The following is a 23446-nucleotide window of genomic DNA, read 5'->3' as shown; positions in this document are numbered from 1 at the left end:
GGCCGCGAGCCGATGCGGGGCGGGCAGGATGCAGCAGAAGCTGCTGCGCAGCGCGCACTACATCGAGCTGGGCGGCTACCAGTACTGGCCCGTGCTGCTGCCGCGCGGCATCCGTCTGTACACCTACGAGCAGATCCCCGTCTTCCTGAGGGACAACCCCTACATCACCGACGGCTACCGCGCCTACCTGCCCTCGCGCCTCTGCCTCCGCAGGTACGGCCGTCCCCGGGGCCGGGTCGGGACCTCGGAGCCCCGCTCAGCCCCGCCGTGTCTCCCCGCAGCCTCTTTATCCTCTCCAACGAGAGCGTCAACATCTGGAGCCACCTGCTGGGCTTCCTGCTCTTCTTCACGCTGGGAATCCGCGACCTGACCGTCGTGCTGCCCGCCGCTCGCGCCTCCCGCGAGGACTTCGTCATCTGCGCCGTCTGCCTCTTCTGCTTCCAGGTGGGGCACCGCGCTGTGCGCCGTGCGGCGGGTGGGCTCGGAGGCTGAGCTGGTTTTGAACCGTTTCTTATAAGAACAAAGCATGGCCGGCATAAAAGAGGCTGCAGAACGCCGGCTGGGCGGGCCGAGGCTTTGTGTTCTGGTTTCTGCTGGGCATTATGTCCAACGCTGTGCCCGCAGATGGCGTTGGTGTGATCAGCAACTCGAGCACAAAAACCAGCTGTGGATTGATGGGGTGAGGCCAGTTGCATGAGTTTTAACAAGGTGAGGTGCTGGGATAGTTCAGTGTGAGAAGAGGAGGCTCAGGGGAGACCTCACTGCAGCTGCCTGAAAGGAGGTTGTTGTAATGAGGTGGGGGATCGGCCTCTTCTACATAACAGCAATAGCACAGGATGTAATGGCCTCAAGTTGCACCAGGGGAGGTTCGGGTTGGATATTGGGAAACCTTTCTTCTCAGAAGGAGTGGTGAGGCATTGGCACAGGCTGCCCAGGGAGGTGGTGGAGTCACCATCCCTGGAGGTGTTCAAGATATGTGGAGCTGTGATACTGAGCGACAAGGGCTTGTGGTAAGGTGGGATAAGGCCAATGGCTGAACTAGATGACCTTAGAGATCTTTTCCAACCTGAATGATTCTTTGATGTTATTATGCAGCTGGACCTGGGGTTCTTGTGCATTTTGCACAGCTGTCAGAGTTCAAGAAGCACCTGAACAATGCTCTCAGATATAGGGTTTGGACTTTCGATGGTTCTGTGTGGACCCAGGAGTTGGATGTAATGATGCTTATGGATCCCCTTCAACTCCAGATATTCTATGATTCTGTTTCTCAGGAGGAAAAAAAATTGACGCCAGCCAAGAAGCCAAGTCAGTATACTGCATGTTAGAGGTCAATCACTTCTGTGTTCCCTCAGCAAAGCTGCAGAGTGCTTGTACTCGAGGTGGATTTGGGCTTTGGTTTCTGCTTGTTGTAGCTGGACCATACTGAATTCATCTTGGTCATACTTGGGCAGGTCAGGCCCTGCTCCTGTATGCACTGGCATCGCTTTTGGCCTCATGCTCTAGGTCTCAGTACCCTCATTTCCTTAGCTGCAGCCTGTGGTTTTCAAGTCTTGCAAAGTTTTGTGTTTCATCTGCAAAAGAGGTTATGCTAGTTTCCACTGATTATGAGCAGAAATCATAATTGTCTACACCAAGTAGTTCTGTAAAACATGTAACATGTTACTTTTGGACTCTTAAGCTTCAGAGTTGAAGCTTAATCCCCATTAATCCCCGTCTGTTACTGAGAAATTAATGTGTCCTTGTTTTGATATTTGTGTAGGTCTGTATGCTTTGCTCAGTAGGATATCATCTCTTCTGTTGTCATCGCTCAGAGAAGACCAGCCGACGATGGATGGCATTAGATTACGCAGGAATTTCCATTGGTATCCTAGGCTGCTATGTATCAGGCGTGTTTTATGCATTTTATTGTAGTAAAGTAAGTCTGTATCACTTACTTTTGTGGTCCCATTACCATGGTTTCCATGTATTAGGAAAGGGCTTTGTCACAGTGTCCAGGTGGCACATTTGTCAGGGGACGGTGATAGGAACAGGTTCTGACACATGCAGAACTTTGCTTGCAGAAGTAAAAGATTAAGAGATTCCTTTTAAGCTGTCAATTGCATGAGCCTCAAGACAATATTTAAATCATTATAAAGTCAGTGTAAATTTTATAGGTCCTGCCTTTGTCAAATGCATGAGGCCCATAATGGGATGTTCCTCCATCACAGCATTTATACGGGGCAGAAACAAGCTTAATTTGCTTTGGAGTTCTAAACTTTTGTAACTTCTCTGCTCCCTGTAGAAGAAAGTAGTTAAAGTAGTCCTCTTCAACAGAGCTATATTTAATATATGTTTTGGTGAAGTGTGTGAAATAAATGTGAAGTAAGAGCATCTTCCCCCCTCACTGGGTTACTAAGAACACACTGATTCAAGCACTGGCACTTGCGGTCACACAAGTGACGAGAACGTTTTAAATCATTGTGTTTAGTAACATAGATTTTCTACCCAGAGTTTACTTCAGATGAGCAAACATACAAACTTAATTGTGTTTCTTTTTTCTCAGTACTGGCGTCAGGTGTACTTAATCACTGTGCTGGCAATGATCTTGGCAGTATTTTTTGTTCAGATTCATCCCAATTACCTCACGCAGCAGTGGCGCAGGCTGCGCTCCATCATCTTTTGCTCAGTGTCTGGATATGGCATTATTCCTACTATCCACTGGGTTTCACTCAACGGTGGCATTGGTGCAGCTATTGTTCAGGTAAAAGACAATAATACGGAAATAAGATTTATTTTTGCTTTGCACGTAGCATCTTCTCTCGGTCTCATTTTGGAAATGAGGGAGAAGTAGACCTAGTGAAGATTTCTTAAAGCACAGAATTCCTTTGGATGTTACAGCCCAAACGCTCAGATTTATGGAAAGCCAATCAACAGGTTGAGTAGATGAAATCTGTTTCAGTGATTTAAAGCTGCGCTGTGAGAAGACCCACCTGGATGCAAACATGACCACGACGGTGTGCTTGCCTGAGGGGCAGAGCAGTCTGTGCAGGTCGGACGCACCCTTGCACAGCTCAGGGCAAGGAGCAGGAGCAGAGAGCTGAGTCAGCAGGCGAGTGGGAAGCAGTCAGTCAGGATGCACAGGTTGCAGAGGTGAGGTGAACCAGGAGACATGGGTGGGAAGTTCTTCCTCTTCTGTGCCCTGGGTTGGTGGCAAAATCAGCATTTGCCTACACAGCCTTCTGTCTCTCATGCATAACTGGTTCAATATCACTGTTAAGTTACCAAACTAATTTCCCTCTCTTGCTTTACCACTATGGTAAAGGTTACTCAGCTCTGAAAAACAGGAAGTACAGCACTGTTAAAAAAGGTGAATGTGCCCCATGGTTTAAAATGTTCCCCCAGGAATCACAGCCATTAGTCAGGGCTCTGATAGCACTGAAAAAAAACAACCTTTGCTTTCATAGCAAGTACTGCCTGTGAAAGTTCTTAAGATTGGCACTTCAGGAGGATTGTCTTCTAGGATGCTGATTTAGCCTGGTCCAGAGCTACTGCTGAATTTGGAAGAGCAGCATTGATAATAAATGCAGTCTTCAGACAAGGTACTGAAACGTTCACTCTGTAAAAGTCAAATAAGCAAGCAATCATTGCTACCCCTGCTTTTTCCAATTAGTCAATTAGTTTGTCCTGATAGAGCAGAATGGTAGATGTGATACTCATTTTGCTTCCACACTTCAGAGAAAATGCTCTGCTTCCAGCAATAAAACACTCCGTTACTGAAAACAAAACAGAAAAAACTAGTCATGTGAATGGGTTGCTTTCCAGCAGCTAGTTTGGTTACTTACAGTCTAGTCTGTAGTATTCCTGTGGCCTTCCATTCAGATTTTTTCCAAATTTTTGGCATTTGTTTCTCAATTAGATTCTGTTCTATTCAGTAGATAATATGAGCAGCAAAATAATACTCCATTTTGTCACACCTTTTGTTTTTTAAAATGTATTTTGAAATTATTATTTTAAAATATTTTTTACCTTACAGCAGAGTAAGAAAGCTTCCTTTTCTTTTGCAGGAGTTTGCTCCACGTGTGGTTGTCATGTATTTCATTGCTGCAGTAGCATTTCTCTTCTATATTTCCAAAGTTCCAGAAAGGTACTTTCCAGGTATGAAATCGTTGTGTTTTTCTGCAGTTGAGCTTCCTGCAGTGTCACAGTCTTTGCTATGAGCCCTGAATTTATGATGAGAGTACAGTTGATTATGTTCTACTTAACGTGCATTGATACCAAAGAATTCACACTTGGTGTGCACTTCAGTCAAAAGAAGTCAGATGACTTTTGTTGTTCTTCATTAAAGAATTTAACTGTCTCCCAGCCAGCTGAATGTGTGACTGAGCTTGGGAATAGACTGCTTGCTACCTGCCTTACATGAGTTAATGCAAATTTAACAACTGCTTCCCCTTTTTGTTCCCCACAGGACAGCTCAACTACCTCGGCTCTAGTCACCAAATATGGCACATCCTTGCAGTAGTGATGTTGTACTGGTGGCACCAGTCTGCAGTGTACATCATGCAGTACCGACACAGCAAGCCCTGTCCTGAGCATAGTGTGGACTTGTGAAGGTATAGCCTTTGTGCTTGTGGGAACATGAGATTTTAACAAGTAGAGAGTTAAGTAGTCTTGTTTTCAACATGTCACAAAGTTCCATTAGTTGCTTTAATTTAATTAGCTCCCCAGAGAAAATGCTTACTAGTGTAATGTTTCCTTGTGAATAAGCAAGCAGCTACTTTGATAGCAGGCAGGCTGCTGCTGCTGCTGCGATGTATGAGGCTGCAGTGCCTTCAAGCAGAGTTTTAGAGCAGGCTGGACAAATCTCTGCCAGATCCCTAGCAGCTCTGTTTGACAACAGTTGCAAGCACTTACCAACATTTGTTTATATGTAGTTTTTTCTTAAGGTTTTTGCAGGTTTTTTTTTAGTCTAATATACATTGGATTTTGGGCAGTTAAGTAAGAGTTAATATTTCCTATGCATAATAACTGACTTTTTTTTTTTTCCTCAATTGTCTTTCAGAGGCACTGCAATGAAACTTCTGACTACGGGAGTCTGAACCTTACAAATATGCAGAACTATGAAAGTAAGCCCTAAGGCAGTTCCTTCCCAACTTCTGGACTGTTACCCTACTCACTGAGATGATACATTAACAGGAATGCTGGAGAAAAAAGGAGCATTGCCTAGATCTCAGTACAACATCTGAAGATCTCTTGAACACCTCCACGGTCAGTGACTCCACCACCTCCCTTGGCAGCCCATTCCAGCACCTGACCACTGTCTCAGAGAAGTATTTCCTAACGTCCAACTTGAATCTCCCCTGGCACAACTTGAGGCCATTCTCTCTGAGACCTGAAATTCATTTCCTTCTTGTCATTTTCTGCTCTGCAATCAAGTACAAAGCAGGTCTTTCTTAGAGTGGAACAACAAAAAGGTGGGCTGTAGAACTAAGCATTTGGAGCACTGCATCATTCTCCTGCTTTGTAAATACAAACAACAGAATTGCATACCACTGCTTAAGCTAGCAGACCCATACGCCATGACTACAGGTTTTGTTTCAGCACAGAACAAAAAGACACGCTCCCAGTAGGAGTGTGCCTTTAGAACTGTGATTAACTGAGTGGCTGGTCTTGGCTCTAAATTGCATTGGTACACGGGGCTGCATCCTTCAGAATCATCGTCTAAGTGATGTGTGTACACTTCAACATCAGGACAGTAATGTGTAATGTCAAATTCAGTGGAGTATTGTACTTTTCTAGTTGTTTCTGGGAGGTGGATGTTATCTACCATATATATCTTGATTTCAAATTTTAAGTTGTTTCCTCAAGCATAGGTGGTGCCATTACTTCAGCAAGTCTCTCTGCAGCACTCTGGTGCTTCTGAATAGCGTTCTGAAATATTTCAGGAGTAGTCTTACACTTGCTGTTACCCTGGAATTAGTAGAAGTGCTAAGGATTTATTTTTTTTTAAGTTACATGTTCTTTTAGCAGGTGTAAATAACAAGCCCGGAGTAATAAGATTGCTATGAATTCAAGCCACTGAACTTTGGCCTTTTAATGACTCATACTGTACTTCTAGCACTTCATTAGTCGAAGTGATTTATTGCCACTTGCTTTCTGCACTAAAAAGACAACCTTGGGTTTTTATAGTCTGCAGTTAAACCACGTCTTGGTTTAATGTCAACACTAAAGAGACACGAGCTATGCAGGTTGTTAGGTACCTGGTGCTCAGCATGAAGCTCAGTGGGTGCCAGCCTGGAGGCTGGCAGGGTGCTGTTTGGTCCCACCGAAGTTGCCTCTGCCCTGGGCAAAACATTCCCAGCTCCCCTCAGCCTTCTACACAGGGAACGTGCCAAGGGAATAGTGATAGACATTTACTGACAAGTATTTACCTTGTACCAGGGATGGAGGAGACAGGACCTTTCCTCTTCTACTGGTAGGCTGAAGAGCAATGCTGTCACTTAAGCTCAGTGAGGATTTGGTGTTTTTTTCTTCCCAGCTCCAGAAACAGTTATTAGAAAGAACTTAAATGCATTTGAAGTTCAAATCCCAGCCTTCTGAGCCTTCCAGTATGAACACTGATTTCTTTTTTTCTTTTTAAACTTGACAGTAAAGCAAATTTAAAGTGCGCTAGTGACTACTGCTAAAATCTGACAAAGACCTGCAATTGTTAAAGCTTGTTTTCAGTGTTATATGAACAATAACATTTGAAGACTCTGTGACTCATTTTACAGTTTGCTAATTTTTTTTTTTTTTTTCCAAACTAACTACTGTAGCAGTTTTCACTGGATAAGAAAAGATTAAGTTGTACATTTTTATTATCCTGACAAAATTTATTAAGCTGCATGATGGCCTTTTCTGTAAATACTGAACCTGTAAATAAATTTTGGTTCATTGGATGTTTACTTGTAACATTTTTATCTAAGTACTGTTGGATGACATGTGAATCGCTGCACACAATGTTTGAAATGGCTGACGAGCAGAAGACAGAACATCCAGAATGAGCTACAATTTAGTACCTGTATTCTGTTGCAGCTCCTAATCTTTCTACAGTGTTGGTTTTCTTCAGCTGAGATAAGAATAAAACCAGTAGAAGCAGTCACCAAAAAATTGCTCTGGCTAATAGTTGGCAGAATGAGTCAAATCAAATGAAAAATATGTCTGTAAGATTAAGTGCAGAACTAAGTCTGGAGTTAGCAATGAAAATTAAAATTCTGGCCCCTGAAAAGGGATAAAGCTTCAGTTAGCAGCTACGAATCTGAGTGTGTCCTTTCGAAACCATTCTTGGTTTTGAAAGCAGGAAGGCTTAAAGGAGTAATACTGAACCGAAGGACATACTTAATATATTATCAACAAGTTGAACCAAGATGGCAATAGTGGGCTGCTAATATAACCATCATTAAAAAACATCAACAGGAACCTACAGCCACAAAAAGCAACGAGGAGAAGCAACACTGCTTGTAGAATAACTTACAGCCTAAATGAGAGTACTTAATAATGCCATGTTTAAGGACATCTGCGAAGTCACTGTTATCATGTTTATTTATTTAACAACTGCAATATTTATGACATACATCAGTTTCACAAAACTCTGTTTAGTGGTACACAAAAAAGCTTTAGAAACTTGAAGTCTAACAAGAAATGGAAGTGTAGTTCAGGAAAGTGCACTTAAAAGCTGAATGCCAGCAATTTTAAAATAGATTTTATGCTCTTTAATATTAGGTGATGCTTTACTCACAAACTCAGCTATACACACCACTTCCTCAATTTTTCTTTGAAAAGAAGCGCTGTAGAAAAGTAACTCAGCAGCCACCCCTTGCATGTTTTTCTCTTGCAGGTTTCCCTTATTCACTCTTCCTAGTTTCATCAGAATGATTGTGGCTGCAATGTTACTAAAAACACAGTGCGATGTGTGCGAGCATGTGTATATTTTATATATATTTCTCATATATAAAAATACACTATATAGTATAAAAAACTCCAGATAAACTCTTATTCTCACAGTAGCAAATATACCAACTTATTTTCACAGTACTTAGTTTTATTAACTGGGACAACCAGAATGATTAAAAATTATTTCTTTGAAAGTTGGTTTTCGCAGGTCCCACATGACACAAGTCAGCAAAAGCAATTCCGCACGTCTCACGGCTTCTTTCTTTCAGCGACCATAACCATAAAGGGCTTCTTAGTACCTTTGACAAAAACTGCCCAAAGCAGCTGGTTCTGACAGGTCTATGGTTCAGTCATTCAGCAGACTGAAAGAAGTGTTAAAAATCAGTTGCTATTTCCTGGTGGAAGGGAAGTGTGAATTCCTTACCTTGTGTTCATCGTCTTCTTGGTACAAGTCTAAGTGCACATGGTCTTTCTTTTCAGGTAAGGTCACAGTACACTCCATGAATGACAGACAGAGATATCTACATGCTGAATAAAGGCAAAAGGATACTATATTCCCCAACAGTACCACACTTTGCCACGGCTGAACCATAGTTGAAGCTTAAACCCAGGCTGCAAACTGAATAGACCACATAAAGTCGACGCAGTGAGGCACATTCATCTCAGATGAGAGAAAAAAGTCATTTTAACTCAAGAAACATAAAACTGCATGTATGCAAAAAAGTTGTTTCATAAGCGTAGTACAAAGATCAAGGCTTATTAAGGCCACAAGAAAGCAAGTATCATTGGCTGTAACTCAGAGGCAGCCGGAGGCACAATGCCAGTTTCAGAGTAACTTGGGTTTAAGGTTTGCTTTAATCTCCCCTATCAGTTATTGTATGCAATCCAACTTCAGCTTTCCTGTACTGTAATAAAACTATGTGTGAGCCCTCTGTCAAAAAAATAAAGTAGTAAAAAATCCACCACACAAAGAAATTCTGCTGCGCTCTTCAATCTGAAACTTCAAGGTCATCAGACAAATCAAATACGATTCTTTCTTCTTGTAATTTACCTTAATTGAAGCCCACACTAAGCACCTAACAGCCATGCCAACCCTCAAGCTGTTCCTCCAGGAGGGAAAGCAGTAATTGCATGGTGCCAATGAGGACTGGCCGTATTTAAGACTGCGGGTCAATTGCTTGTTGCTTTATTCTTGTTTTGTTTCTTGTTTTGTTTCCACCCATCTGCCCCGATAATATTCTGTTCCAACAGTTGTCTTAAGGCAGGAAAAGTGACAGTTCAGAAGGAAACTGCAGGAAGGCAGCTAATAAGCACGCACATAGAAACAAAATCGCAGTTAACCTGAGTATCAGAAAATGCTACAGACTTGGCGTGCGCTTCTTACAGCCTTTGGCACAAAAAAAAAAAACAACAACAACAAACTGGTGAGAACAGTAGTAATAAAGCCTAAGAAACTCCTGTGCAAATAGAGTTGAAACACTTCTACTCGCATACTCCTAAAAGCTTAACTTCTAAGCTTGAAAAAGTCATTCTTAAACAAGCAGAGCTGTAGTTTCTCTTTCACCTTGTCAGAGAAAAAAAAAAGGGAAGGTAATTGAAGTGTACAGACATATGAACCAGATTCAAAATCCAGGACCAGGGAGGCAGCATTTTATCAAAACCAGCTCTGAAAGGAGAAAAAGAATTTGTCTTTAACATGCCATTTTCAACAAATATTTCAAGGGATCTACCTCCTACCCTCACCAATTTCAAAACAACTTAATAAACAGCAGGAGAATTTGAAGAAAAAATGCACATATTTCACTTCACATCCTGTGAGGAGAGGAGGGCAGGGGGAATCAGCCATGAATTCTTACGGTCTCTTTTTATAAACATGGAATGCTCTTTGACATTCAGTGGAGCAGGACGTAAAGCTAAGACAAGCAGAGGAGCTGCCTCCTTCCACTTTCTCAGGATTGCCATGGAAACAAAGCAAAGTGGACCACTCTGATGTACGCTCACTCTGCAGCCAGCGTACATGCTCGGCTCGAGTCGTGAAGCAGTGGAGTCACAAAGCACATGGTGTCACCATCGGCACATGGTAACCGCATCTCTCCAACGAGCCTGTTCGCATTGCCTTCCCATCACTACTGGCACTGCAAGCTCCAAGCTTTTAGCCATGTCTTGTGCACCCGATGTCTTAGAGGTACTGTGTGGCAGGACAGCAATCCTGCTGGTAAGGCGTTGCGGTGTGAAATGCAACTTACTGCTGCAGCACAGAACAGCATTCTGCAGACTACTTGCTGCTACTGCTTCTGAAACAAAGCTGGGTCCAGAGAAGTTTCTCCAAAGCTCAGTGCATTTAGCAAAACTTTCTTAAAAAACAAAAAACAAAACACACATACAGAAACAGGTCCATCAGAAGTTGAAAATGTTAGGTTACAATCATTTCATGAAATTATCGTTTTATAAACAACATGAGTTTTGACACAACACACATTTTCTTTGTGGTAGAAATCCAAGAGGAAAAGAAAATGCATCTTCAGACACAAACCCCAACTTGTAATCAGATAAAACTGATGGTGCGTTTCAGTCAACTGTAGAAGTCATCTGAAATATTCCACCCATGCCAGATGTCCTTCTCACCAGCCTCTCCCCCAGTGTGCTGAGTAGTCTTCAAAGTGCTGCAAACACTGGCTACATCCCTGCTGGTTTACTCCTCTACATTCAGATTCCATTTCACAAACTGTTATATTCTCTGCTTCTTTAGTTTTAACTCTACACTTCCAGTTTGCTATTTTACATTAATGGCACTTACTGTAAAAAATAAAATTGAACATTTAGGCACACAAAAAAATAATCTGCCTTTCAGCTCTGCAGCTGCATAGATGTCCACCAGGTGCAAAGCCACAGCCATGCTTTGAAATTCTGGGTCGCAGCTCCTTGATGACCTGGCTTCATTATTTTATGATTAACAAAGGTAGTTTTCATCTAGGAAGTGAAGTCTTGACTATTCCCAGCATATAAGTCTGGATATTAGTATGTTTAGGTTCTTAGATCTAGTGCAACTGAGACAAAGAAGAACCACAGTTCCTTCAGCCTACCTGTAAGTTTGGAAAACTTTTTCATGTGATCTCTGCCTGTTCCCCTTCCCTCCATTTCAGCACATTGCCAAGTGCTGAAAAGATGATGCAAAAAACGCAGGATGACATGTTCCAGGCCCAAAAGTCAGCGACAGACACCAATTCACATCCCATTTCTCTTTATGTTCTGGGAGCCATCTTTCATAACAAAAGTTTTCAATTTTTCCACAAAAGAAAATTAAAATCGCTATCTTTCTGCATTCCATCGTGCAAGCCGGCCATGCTTTCTTTAACTTGAATAAACTGTACAGCCCAGCACCCTGTCAAGGAGATAAATTACTCTGCTCATTGAACTCACTACTAAGCAACTCAGAGAGGTGGAAGGAGGGACCCACTGGAAGCATTTACTGTTTCGAAGGAAATGGAGCTGCTCCAAAGGGATCCAACTCTAGTGCCTGTTGCTGCTGACTCTGTGCACTCTGTACAACCAGTTCTGTGAAGGGGACCGCACCAAAATCATCTGTTTTCAGCCCATCACCAGCATGCACCGGTCCAAGCAAGGAGCTCTGCCGAGGCCTGCTAGCCACTACCACTGCACCATGATCCCCACGGCTGTCACCAAACCCCTGATGCTGAGGATGCCGCATCAGTTCTGGTGGGTGGAAGGGTTTGGCTCCAAAGGGATCCAGCAGACTCTCATCTGTCTGCAAAGGGTTGGTTCGGTCTTTGCTGTCTGTCAGTGAAACACTGATGTTCTCTTTGGAGTCAGAGATGGTCAGGAACTCGTTGCTGCTCTGCGAGTCCCTGCGGCCTGCTTTCTTGTGCCTGCGGGCTCTCTCGGGAGTGCGGTAGTTGGGTTTCAAAGTCTTCTTTGTGGTTGTTGGGGTGCCATGGTGACGCTTCCCATTGTTCTTTGGGACCTCCTGCTTCATGCGCCTCTGGCGGGATGAAAGCTTCTGCAGGTTGCGCTGTTGCTTCACCTTCTGCTGCTGCTGACTCCCTGTGATCTCTTCAAAAGGAACCAGCCCAAACAGGTCCTCTTTACTCCCACTCATCTTGGGGAGAGGAGAGGGCTGAAATGGGGTGCAACCAAAAACGTCAACACTCCGTGGCGAGGTGGGTGAGAGTTGTGTTTTGGTTCCCACTACCTGGTCATCTTGCTGAGACACCTTTTTGCTGAACGGAGCTTTGGTGAAAACATCGAAGTCATCCTGCTCTTGGCTCAGGCTGGGAAATGCAGTTTGAGAAGAGACATCTTGGTTGCCCTTCTCCCTTGGCTGAGGCTGAAGAGAAAAAAAGGGCACTGCCCCAAACACATCAAATTCTTGGCCAGGGCTCACTTTGACAACCGTAGTTGGAGCCTCAGGTGTTTGCATTAAGCTGGGTTCTTTAACTTCTCTGCTACCCATAACATTTCTGAATCTACTGCTTGGGAGCCCTTCCACAAATTTTTGTTTGGTACGATCAGATTCAGAATCAGAACTTTGCTTCTCCTCCTCCTCTTCTTCTAACTCTTCCTCAGAGTCCATGAGCAGAGGGCGGTGGCCTAAATTCTCTGGTTCCGTATCATTGTCATCATTGAAGTCTCCATTCTCACCTTGCAAGACCTCCTCATCCTCTTGTTCTTCTTCCTCCTCGCTACTCTTGGGAGAGGGAGGATCTGATTCAAAATCACTCTCTGACTCATCACAACCTTTTGTCACTTGTCCTTCTGCAGTCTTCCTTCCTGGACGGGGATCTTTAAAAGCATGACTCAGTCTTCCAGCTTTGTTTGGGGTCCCTAAGTTGTTTCCTTGACTGCTGGCTGAGTTCTCCACTTGTTTTCCAGGGGAATCTGCAAGTTCAAAGAAAAAAGAAAAGAAAAACAATTTTAATACACTCCTAAAATCAGCACTTATTCGCAATAGCCAATTGTGATCAAGGACAATAAAAGCAAGTCTATATTCCATAAATACAGAGGGAAAACAACTAAAGACCAGATCTTAGTTGTCAAATGCTAATAAAAGGGATTAGTAGTCAGAACTTCTAGCTTAACTCCTCAAGCACAGAACCTTTCCAAATCCAATACTAATATCTGCACCAGCCAGCCACTCCTCTCCAGGGAAAGATGAGTTGCCTTCTGTAGAGGTTCTCCAAAGCCAACACCTCGTACCAAGCAGTCAGATACCTGGGACATCACTGACACACTCAGTACAGCTTCACATGGGGAATAAGTGCATGAAACTGTCATGTTTTTTTATGTCACAAGTTCTCAGCTTTTCCTTTCTCAAGCATTCATTGCTCTAGACAATCCTACTTAATGTCTCCATGATGATTAGTTCCCTTTAAGGCCTATGAATAACAGCAGCTGGGTGAGAATAACCTTGTACACATCCTAACTGTAGGGAAGATTGCATGAGGTCATCATCTCTGTCCTGCCCTCAGGGTACCCGCTCCCTCCTGGAGCCTACCAACATCTACAAGGGAAGTATGGATTTTGTTGGTGTTTCTCCTCACTCGGTATTATGTTTCAAGGCATCCAAAGGGAAATGGACAAGACAATGGTATCCCTGGGAAAACAGCAAGGCAATCAGTGAAAATAACAGTATGGAAACAAAGAAGAAGGGACAAATGTGTTTCCAATGTGTCTAAATTTCAAGTACTTCTCCACTAAATCACTAATAAAAAGCATAACTTGGACTCTTCACAGAGAATTGAAATAGATGACCATGGCCATTGGTACATCTGAAGTACCCCCAAGTACCTGCCCTCTGTGTCAGCTGTGACAGCCTCTCCCAACAGAGCTCGTGTTGTGAGAGTAACATGGGGGGCTTTTATAGTGTTGTGGGGTTTTTTGTTTGGTTGGTTTTTTTAGGCAATACTTGTTTGGTGTTTCAAATATATGCTTTGAGCACATATTTCTGTAGTGGTACTGAAGCTCCACATTCAGACCCTTCTAATTTCTAGTGCAGCAATTTAAGCAAAAAAAAATAATCAAGTTGACATAAGTTTCAAATAATTGTTTTTTCCTGTTTATTTGCAATTAGGATGCATCCGCTTAGTCTCTGCAGGGGAATGAAAGCTCATTCATTCTGTTCTGACATCTTTATTCCTGATATTTACTAACAACTCGAGCTAAGAGGACTCTTTTGTGGAATGGTTGACTTGAGAATATTGGGAGCTGCAAAAACTTTGTCAGCACAAGCAGAGGTTTTTATGAGCAGAAGTGACTTTCAGAAGCCTATTTGAAGAGAACCAGAAAGAAAAGGAAAGCAGCTTCAGCTGGGGAAAGCATATTTACTCCTGAGATGTCCTCCTCTCTATGACCCAGATCACACAGCAGTCATATAAAGTTAAAAAGAATCACAGAGTGGCCCGGGTTGGAAGGAATCTCAAGCATCATGAATCTCCAACTCCCCCCGCCGCAGGCAGGGCCACCAACCTCCACATTTCATAGTAGGCAAGGCTGACCACAGCCCCAACCTACTTAGACTTGAACACCTCGAGGGATGGGGCATCCAAAACATCTTGGGGCTATATATACATATACAGCTGAACATGTAACACCAACAAAAGCAATTCAGCTCTCTGCACACACACAGTACCAAAACTTAAGAGCAACAGGGCTGTCTTACAGGAGCTCCAGACTGAGTATTACATGGATACCAATCTTTAGAACGGGATCAGAACAATGGCAAAACCAAATTCCCACTAAGTCACTGCAGCTATGCAGCTTTTATATCTGCTTTCAATTAAGGAAAGATGAACACAGTGAAATACTGCCTGCATTACATCATCTCTCTCTTCCCCATTTCACTTGCCTTCATGCTTATATTGCACTCGCGTTCAGGCTTTGGAATTTGTAGGGGCTTACTTTTCAGTGTACAAATCTCTCAATGTCATGGAACAAAAGTCACACAGTGCAGGATGTTGGTTTGGCATCTGAGAGCAGACATAGTGCATACAATTCCACTTCTAAGCTTGCAGAACAGCAAAAACATTGTTCTTGTTCCTTCATAAGTTAGTATTTCACAAGGCCATCAAAATGTTTCTGAGATCACCAGTGTAAGATAGGGAAGAACAGTTCTGTTTTACTGACATCAGTTCTCTGAAGAAAGCTGAATGCATAACTGCTGAAGAGCAGACATGCTGCAATCTGTGAGATGCATGCCCTACTGCAACGGGAAGTCAGGACAGCTCAGAAGAACAGCAATTATGTGCTGAAGACAGGAAATCTACTACACAGACAGAACTGCTTACATAAACACATCATAAATACATAATCTGACAACCACGTAAATGGAAAATACTATCCACAGTATTCCTCCTAGAGTGCTTTACAGAAATTTAAAACCCTCCGTTTTAATAACAAGAAAAGACATCTATCCTACTCCAAGATATTTTGTTGCTGTATTCTGTTACCATACAGTAGGAAAAATATGGAGTTTTCAGATTATCACATTCAGAGTTTTATTATTTTATTCTGAGAGGCATCGTTTAGTGGGCATGGTGGTGATGAGTTGATGATGATCTTGGTGATCTTTTCCAACCTTAATGATTCTATGACTAAAAACAGGGCTTTCAATATTAATGCCCTGTGAACACTCCAGCAAGATCTTACCCTCTTCAAGACCTCAGCTCCTAGTCAAGTGTAGAAATGACAGCATTTTAAACTTGGAGGCAACATGCTTGGTTGAGAGGTTGCTCTTGTCAAATCAACTAGGGATAAAGTATAACACCTTCCACATGCTTATGAATGGATTAAACTGCTTCTTAATGCAGACAGATGGAAGAAAAGCTAGCAGACAAATGAGTGTGGGTTGGCAGAAGCAGCACACAAGGAGCACCTTGCTCAGCTGGGCTATTTTATTACACACCTCTTCTTAAAAGATCTCCACCTCATCTGTCACAGTCTATTGTAAAGAATTACACATCTGAACTACACATACACTTCTCAAAAGAGATCCCAGGCCTCTCTTTCCATATATGTTGTTATCAAAGCACAACAACCATACTAAGGAGCTCCAGAAACTTCAATTTTGGAATATTTCCAGTCATGACAGTTGTGCTACTAGCAGCAGTTAACATCCTCCAGTAGAAAAGATGAGCCTTCATGTCTTGCTCCCTCAAGAACAGCAGTAGGAATTCTTAAGTACAATCTCATTACCCAGGAAAATCTCTTCTGTTTTAAGGGTAGAATAAGATCTCTTGTCCATTCAATTCATAATGCATCAGGTACTTGTTTCCTTAGCACTTTCAGGTTTGGTCCAAAATACTATTATATCTTAAAAAGCTACAAGCAACTCAGAGTCTATTTAACTCTCTAAGACAGGAAAGTCTTCTGCTCCATGAACACATTTAGCTTTTTTTTTTTTCCTCAAATTGGCTGATGATCTAAACACATACTATTGCATCTGCAGGAGCAAATTCCAACATCAAAAGAAGTGAACTCACCATAAACTGCACGGTTGGGCCAATAATGACTGTGTAGCCATATACAGCTCAGTTCTACATGACTATAAACATCAGCATACCCCACTAAGCACTCTAAACAAGTAAGATACATGCACCATGAACAAAGGACACCACAAGCACTCAGTATAAAATTCCTAAATCTCTAGCAACTGACAGTCCTAGGAACAGAGTATGTTTCTCATTAAAGCAATTATTAACAAGCTCCATTTACAATACTGCACCAGTTGCACTTTCCATTTATTTCTGCAATTATTTTTAACAAAGTTACAATCAATTCAGTGTGATCTAAGGACTGAAAAAGCTGGGGAATGAATGCATACATTCCTTCTTCCTAAAAAAAGGAAAAACCAAAACCACAATCAAGATCTGGATCTCCTGTTCTTCTAAAACAAAAAGCATTTTCATTTCAGGCTGTATCTTCTTCCACAAAGAAATAATCATACCACTTTCAGCAGAGAGCCAAGCCATTCTCTCTTTCTATGCTTAGATTTCAACTGGAATGTTAAGTTTTAGAAGACAAAGTTCTTTATTTTTTTTCCCTTCTCCATTACTTTTTTTTTTTTCTTTACTCTCTGGTTTCTATATTTATCAGCCATTTTGCTAGTTTGTATTTATACCCAAACTTCCAACAGGAGTTCTGTGGCAATGTGTTTTATGTATAGATCTAAAACCAAGATGATCAAAATGACTGAAAACATCAGGTGATTAGGGCTTTGAGCTGCTTCTTGTTTGCTTCTGGTGTCAGATTGCTTCTTATCTACTATAATTTTAAATACTACATATTTGCTTTACCACTAAATTAGAAACTGGATTTGGCTGCTTGCTTTAGATTTCCCTAAGGTATAGTCTTCACGTTGCATTATAAACCCCCATATCTTCCAAATCCTGCTGTTCGCAGTATTTACTGAAACACTGATGTTAACATAAATGTAATTAGATTTAAAAGGAGGGGGGAAAAAATATACATATTTCTAGGTTAGACTGTGGCAACACACACAACAAAAATAACCCACAACCTTTTTAGCGTTCGAGTGTAAACTCACATGGATATTGACAGTATTTCTACTTCCATTCAATTTCCATGTTCTGAAGACGTGAAAGGCTAAGCAAACTAGAATATATCTTAACCAAAGGATTTAAATATTATTTGTTAATTGCTGCCACAGTGCAAAGGACACCAGCAAGAAAAAGGGGACCATATCAACAGCTCACATACAGTGCACAAGTAACTGAAGCCACACAATGAAGATGTCTCTCAGCAGACCTCTGCAGGCAGGACAGGACAGACACCAAGCAGGCCCTGACAAAGCACAGTCAGACACTGAGATCAGCCTCCCAAGCCATATTTCCATGCATTGGTATCAGCATACAATCCACTCTAATACATCAGAGGTACACCTCCAGCTGATAATCTTATTGAAAACATGCCGCAGGTGACTTTGGAAATCAATCACCTGAAGTCTACAGGCAATATAGTTGCTAGGGAATCCAGATCAGCATCCTGAACTTTCTTCTGGAATCTAACTGCAATCTCCAGAACAACATGATTAAAATTTCAGGACATATACAACTCTACACGCACAATCCCAACAAGAAAGCAAGCAATCACATCAAATGACATTCCTGGCCACACCTCGTTCTCCCAAGTACTTTTTGAGAAAGTGCTATTCATTTCAAGTATTTAGAGAGTAGTGACCTGACTGTCCCTCCCCCCCATTTTTGTTTTTTCCAGAAATAACGAATGCCTTGCTTTGTTCTTCAGTTTGTGCCAAGGTGTTATAAACAATCAGAGACATCTGCTCCAAGCAGACTTGAGTTTAATATTACTTTTACATACTTTCCAGGCTGACACAGCCTGAATTCATGGAAGAAACTGGTTCTGCATGTGCTTTTTCATATGCAATATCTCCAGTTTACTCCCAATGACAGAGTAATGGAGAAAATCAAAGCAGACCTGTGTCAAAACCAAAGAGAAGGAACAAAAATCTCTTCCACGCAGCCGCTGGCTTTAAACCTACGACAGTAATGTCTTTTAGTGTTTCAATTCACATCTTTCACTTCTAAAGAAGTTAATAAACTGAATACCAAAAGCATTACAAATAGAAACTTAATGCCCCAAAAGGGAAAAATTTCTCAGTTAATGACAATTTAATGCTCTGGTCAAATAGATTTCAAAATTGAAGCATTCCATCATGTTGATTTCATGCAATCTTCTCAAACTAAACTGCTGCGTAGACTGTTCAGATAAACGTTTATTAAAAAGCTGAAAAAATGTGGAGTAACATCTGTTTGTAATGTACTGTTCAGATTAGCACACTTCTAATCAGGTTTGCATCTTGTAGGAGACAATTGTTCTTCACTCAAATGCGAGCCAGGTGGAACATCTTTAATCATATAAGAAGATCCCAATCTTCAAGGAAATTTTCTGTTCTGATGTTCTTTTTCTAGACATCCGATTATAAGAGGATGAATTCCTCCTAACAACGTCAGTAATTGCATGCCTTCTGCTAGTTCATCATTGGAGGGTATTGCGGGGGTGACCAAAGGGTAGGGCATAAGGGCTTTCAGCTTTCTTGGAATTGGTAACATACTGCCGCCATCATTTCAGAGCAATTTGCCACATGTCAGCCCAAGGATTACCAGCACACTGCAACTAAATCTGCACTATTTCTTTGACAACAGCCAGAGCAGCAGCTGCTGAATATTGTAATGGATTTGCACTGCTTACCACCTTTATTTTCAAGAGAAAAAAAGAACAAATCACTTCTGCCTAGCATCTATTGCTTAGAAATTCCTTCCAATATTTGCAGTCTGAATGTTGAAGTATGTAAAGAAAAAAAAGCAACCAGGGTTGCTCTAAGATCTGATTTAAAAAAAAAAAAGCTACAAAGCATTAAAGCACACCACTGGCACAGCTGCACATGCCATTTGTTCTTGTGAAGCGTGAATAATTTCAAGTTACTTTAGAAGTCCTGTTGAGAAAAGTCTAAAGATGACACATGGAAATACCCTGAACCTGCAGTCAGCAAATAGTACCAACGCCTGAAAGCCATAACCAAGGAAAGTTTGTATAGTAAAAATCAGTATTTTAATCAAACACAAAAACTGATATGAACTGATTTGAACTGTCAGATTAACCAGATCTGGAGGACTGTACAACAACCCTACTAACTGCTCAGGTTTGGGTTTCTTTCAACACACAATTCGGGAGTATCTCTTGCCAGTTTCAGCCTCTGCATATCCTTCCCAAACATGCGTACACATACCTGATTGCACTTATTTTGTTGCACTTGTAGCATCTTATGTTAAGCTGTTAAGTCAAAAAAGATAATACAGGATCTTTGGATTCTTCGCAAGTATGTTCTATCAGATAATAGAATTATTTAGTCATGCTGTGCTTTCAAATAACATGTAAATCTCCAAAACAAGAAAAATTCTCTATCCTGCTGCAGCCCACACATTAACAGTTATGAACCCAAGACTCAAGTCACACAACAGCAACAAAAGCAGGAACAGACCATAATTCTACTCCAAAGCTTGTTAATGCAATAGAACACTTCAATAGGAAGTCTTACTGTTTATTAACATCAAATTTTCCTTCTGCTCTTAATTTTAAGTAATCTGTATTAATAACATCAATATTTCATTTCATCACAGTTCAAGAAGTCAAGTCAATAGTCAGATCTGGCTGAGCAGTGATAATATACTCCTTGTTTGCAATGCAGACACATACAATAAGGAAATTAAGACAAAGTCAGTCTCACACCCCATCTGAGTTTTAGCTAGGACAGTTGAATATGGCAATGAAGAATCATAGAGTATCCTGAGTTGGAAGGGAACCTTAAGGATCATTGAGTCCAACTTCTGTCTCCACATAGGATCACTCAAAACAGCTCCTCCCAATTTAGTACTATTAGTGAACTTGCTCAAAAATCCTTCTAGTTCTACATCCAACTAATTTATGAAAACATTAGAGAGAACCGGCCCTAAAACAGAGCCCTAGGGAGTTTGATGTAACCCTATTTACTATAACCCTTTGAGCCTGACCTATCAGCCAATTGCTCATCCATCAATTATGTTTTTGTCTAGTTACATGATAGACATTTTGTCCATTTTGTACTGTGAGAAACAGTATCAAAAGTTTTTTGGATTTCAGTAAAGATAACATCAACTGGCTTCCCATGATCAACTAGATGGGTGACCTTGTCATAAGAGGAGATTAAATCAGTTAAACGGGACCTTCACATGATTAATATGTACTGGCTGTGGCCAATGACAGCATAGCCTTTCAGGTCTTTTTCAGTAACTCCTAGCATAATTTTCTCCATAAGTTTACCAGGCACTAAAGCAAGACAGACAGGTCTGTAATTATCAGGGTCTTCTTTCTTATCCTTCTTGAAAACTAGACCAACGTTTGCTAGCTTCCAGTCAACTGAGATCTCTCCAGATTCCCAAGACACGTGAAAAAATAATTTAGAGAAGTCTTGTGATAACATCAACCAACTTTCTGAGCACCCTGAAATGAATTCTACCAGGTCCCACGGACTCCTGTGCACACAAGTGGAACAGCAAATCTTGCACAAGTTTAGGGTTGTCTGGGAGTTGATCATCATTGCAGTCACAGTCCTGTAAGTCAGGGCACCTGAGACCCTAAGGCCCATCATCACTATTGAAGACAGAGGCAAAGAATGCACTAAAAATCTCTGCTTTATTTATGCCCATATTTGTAAGATAATCACTCTCATCAAGTAATAAACCATGTTCTCTCTGATCCTCCTTTTATTGTTAACATATTTAGGAAAACTTTTTATTGTCCCCCACAGTACTGGTCAGCTTCAACTCTAGCTGAGCTTTGGCTGCACAAATATTCTCTCTACAAAAGAGAAGAACATCCCTGTAGTCTTCCCATGTCACTTGATCTTGCTTCCAGCAGCCATACGTTTTCTTTTTCACCTAAGCTCTGGAATAAGATCCTTGTTCAGCCAAGCCAGGCTTCTACCTCACTTGCTTGACTTCTGACATTTTGGAATTGTCTTACAGCAATCCTGGCATGCTGCCCCTAGGCTCATACCTAGCAAGCCTGATTTCACCCCTTTTACCCTTCAAATCTAGTTTAAAGCCCTCTCAACAAGCCCTGTCAACACATGGGCTAGGATTCTTTCCCTTCTTTAAGACAGGTGGACCAAATCTGTAACCAGCAGGCATTGTGCTGGATAAACCACTCCAGGGTCAAAGAAAACAAAATTCTTCTGATGGCACCAGCCTCTTACACCATGTGTTGATCAGATGGGTTTCCTTATTCCTCCCAGTACTTACCTCTGCTACTCAAGGGATGGAGGAAAACACCACACGTCCTGGTTTCAGCTGAAGCAGAGTTGATTTTTTTTTTTCCTTCAGTGTCTGGTAGGTTGCTATGTTTTGGCTCTGAGAGAAAAATAATGTTGATGACACACCAGTGTTTCTAGCTGCTGCTGAACAGTGCTGTATAGAGCCAAGGACATTTCAATTTTTCATCTTCTCATACTGTTCTGTCAGCGAGGGGCTGAGGGGCACAAGTTGCTGGGAGGGGACAGAACCAGGACAGCTCTGAGCTGAACAGACCAAAGGGATATTTCATGCCATAACATCCTGTGAAAAAAACCCTATAAAACGGAGGGGAGTTAGTTGGGGGGTGGGAGAGGCTGCCTGTACTTGGGACTGGCTAGGCATCAGTCAGCGGGTGGTGAGCAATTAAATGTGCATCACTTGTTTTGTAAATACATGTTACATTCTTAACATAATTATTATTGTTCTATTCTTTCTTTTCTGTCTTAGTAAATACTTTTTACCTCAATTTGAAAGTTCTACTTTGTTGGGGGTTTCCTTTGGTTTTTGTTTCATCCCCCACCCCCAATTCTCTCCCTCGTCCCACAGGGACAGGGATAGAGCAAATGACTGTGTAGAGCTTGGCAGCTGCCACAACACACCCGAATACTGGAATTGTTGGAAACATTAACCATGTTATGCTTTTTATTCAGACACCTTCACACTTATTCCTTGAATAAGGTATACATGGTCTAAAAGCTTTTATAATCATAGGAAACAAGCCAGAAAAATAACATTGCACAGCAATGGTAAGAACAAGAGGAAATCCAAATATTAAGGTCTTTTTTTTTTCCCCAGAAAGCCCTCAACTAGAAATAAAATACATCTGTCAGCATTGTTCTCCCTTTCTTGGCTGGCTTAAAATGTGCTTTAAAGACTTTTCCAAGAACAATTCAGTGGGGAAAAACAATTTAGATTCTTGAAGATATTTTCAGGTGTAAGCATTTATCAGATCAGATTCATCAGTTAAATGTAACTCACTGTTAACACTGAATTCAAACATCTTCCTTGAAATCAAGCAAATACATACCCTAGATTAAATTCCAATTTTAAGTAGGTAAAAAACAGCTACTGAACAAGTTTTGGGGGCTTCTTTGTCCTTTTTTTTTGTAAAAAATGCAATGAAGTGTCAGTTTTGATCCATGACCAAAGCTTTGTACAGTTTTAAAGATTAACTATGGCAAACTGACGTAATATAGCAGAGCCATTCAGTGAAGTCTAACCTATAATGTAATGATCTTAAAAGCAGAAATGAGAAAATAAATTTCAAAGGTCAAGATACGGAAACAAATAAGTGATTCTTACACACATAGTTATAAAAATGCAGAAGAATAAGCTTCTGACAGTTACCACTTCAGATTAAAGGTAACTACTGTTTACTTCGCATGGGAACTTAGGCTCACCTATAACATTTCTTCCATGAAAACTAAAGAGTAAATGTTTCCAAACTGGCAACTGTTGGGATAGCGAATACTTATTCACTTCAGAATTGCCTTCACATTGCATTGGACTACTAAATTACAAGAACAGAACTACAGAAAACAGCCTTACCTTTAACCAAGCAAGCAGAATCAAAAGACAGACTAAGAATAGAGTAACAGATCTAAGGGAATTAATTCCAGTCTTTTTCACAAGAACAAAGGACATAGATATAGAAA

General features: G+C 41.4%; 2 protein-coding genes across 6 annotated transcripts in view; one reads left to right on the top strand and one right to left on the bottom strand.

Annotated features, from left to right (window-relative positions):
* The first annotated feature begins 6 nt into the window (after positions 1-6).
* On the top strand, positions 7-6914 carry PAQR3 (progestin and adipoQ receptor family member 3). Of its 3 annotated transcripts, none has more exons than XM_010709738.3 (7): positions 7-213; positions 282-444; positions 1760-1915; positions 2606-2740; positions 4044-4134; positions 4445-4589; positions 5039-6914. In XM_010709738.3, the coding sequence occupies exons 1-6, from the start codon at positions 29-31 to the stop codon at positions 4585-4587; spliced, it is 873 nt and encodes a 290-aa protein (XP_010708040.1). In that variant the 5' UTR covers positions 7-28; the 3' UTR covers positions 4588-4589; positions 5039-6914. The 3 variants fall into 3 exon arrangements, with proteins under 3 accessions (XP_010708040.1, XP_003205602.2, XP_010708039.1); XM_003205554.4 differs by having other exon boundaries at positions 2543-2740; XM_010709737.2 differs by lacking the exon at positions 5039-6914 and adding an exon at positions 3500-3578 and having other exon boundaries at positions 2543-2740; positions 4445-4583.
* A 625-nt stretch (positions 6915-7539) lies between these two features.
* Positions 7540-23446, bottom strand: part of BMP2K (BMP2 inducible kinase) — a 35216-nt gene continuing 19309 nt past the window's right edge. For 2 of the 3 annotated variants that reach the window (XM_010709734.3, XM_019614636.2), the window contains one exon: positions 7540-12804. In XM_010709734.3, coding sequence (XP_010708036.1) covers positions 11375-12804 — 1430 coding nt within the window. In that variant the 3' untranslated portion in view covers positions 7540-11374. Of the gene's footprint in view, positions 12805-21740; positions 21849-23446 lie in introns of all 3 variants that reach the window. The other variant, XM_010709733.3, reaches the window with a different exon arrangement.

This window comes from Meleagris gallopavo, chromosome 4 (assembly GCF_000146605.3).
Source record: "Meleagris gallopavo isolate NT-WF06-2002-E0010 breed Aviagen turkey brand Nicholas breeding stock chromosome 4, Turkey_5.1, whole genome shotgun sequence".
Lineage (NCBI taxonomy): Eukaryota > Metazoa > Chordata > Aves > Galliformes > Phasianidae > Meleagris > Meleagris gallopavo.
This window is presented reverse-complemented; position numbering and strand designations above follow the sequence as displayed.

Excerpts from the sequence above, each read along its gene's own strand:
- PAQR3 (XM_003205554.4), top strand. The coding sequence starts at position 29 with ATGCAGCAGAAGCTGCTGCGCAGCGCGCACTACATCGAGCTGGGCGGC. Across the intron at positions 2,741-4,043 it reads TTGGTGCAGCTATTGTTCAG|GAGTTTGCTCCACGTGTGGT; the intron begins GTAAAAGACAAT and ends TTTCTTTTGCAG. Across the intron at positions 4,135-4,444 it reads TCCAGAAAGGTACTTTCCAG|GACAGCTCAACTACCTCGGC; the intron begins GTATGAAATCGT and ends TGTTCCCCACAG.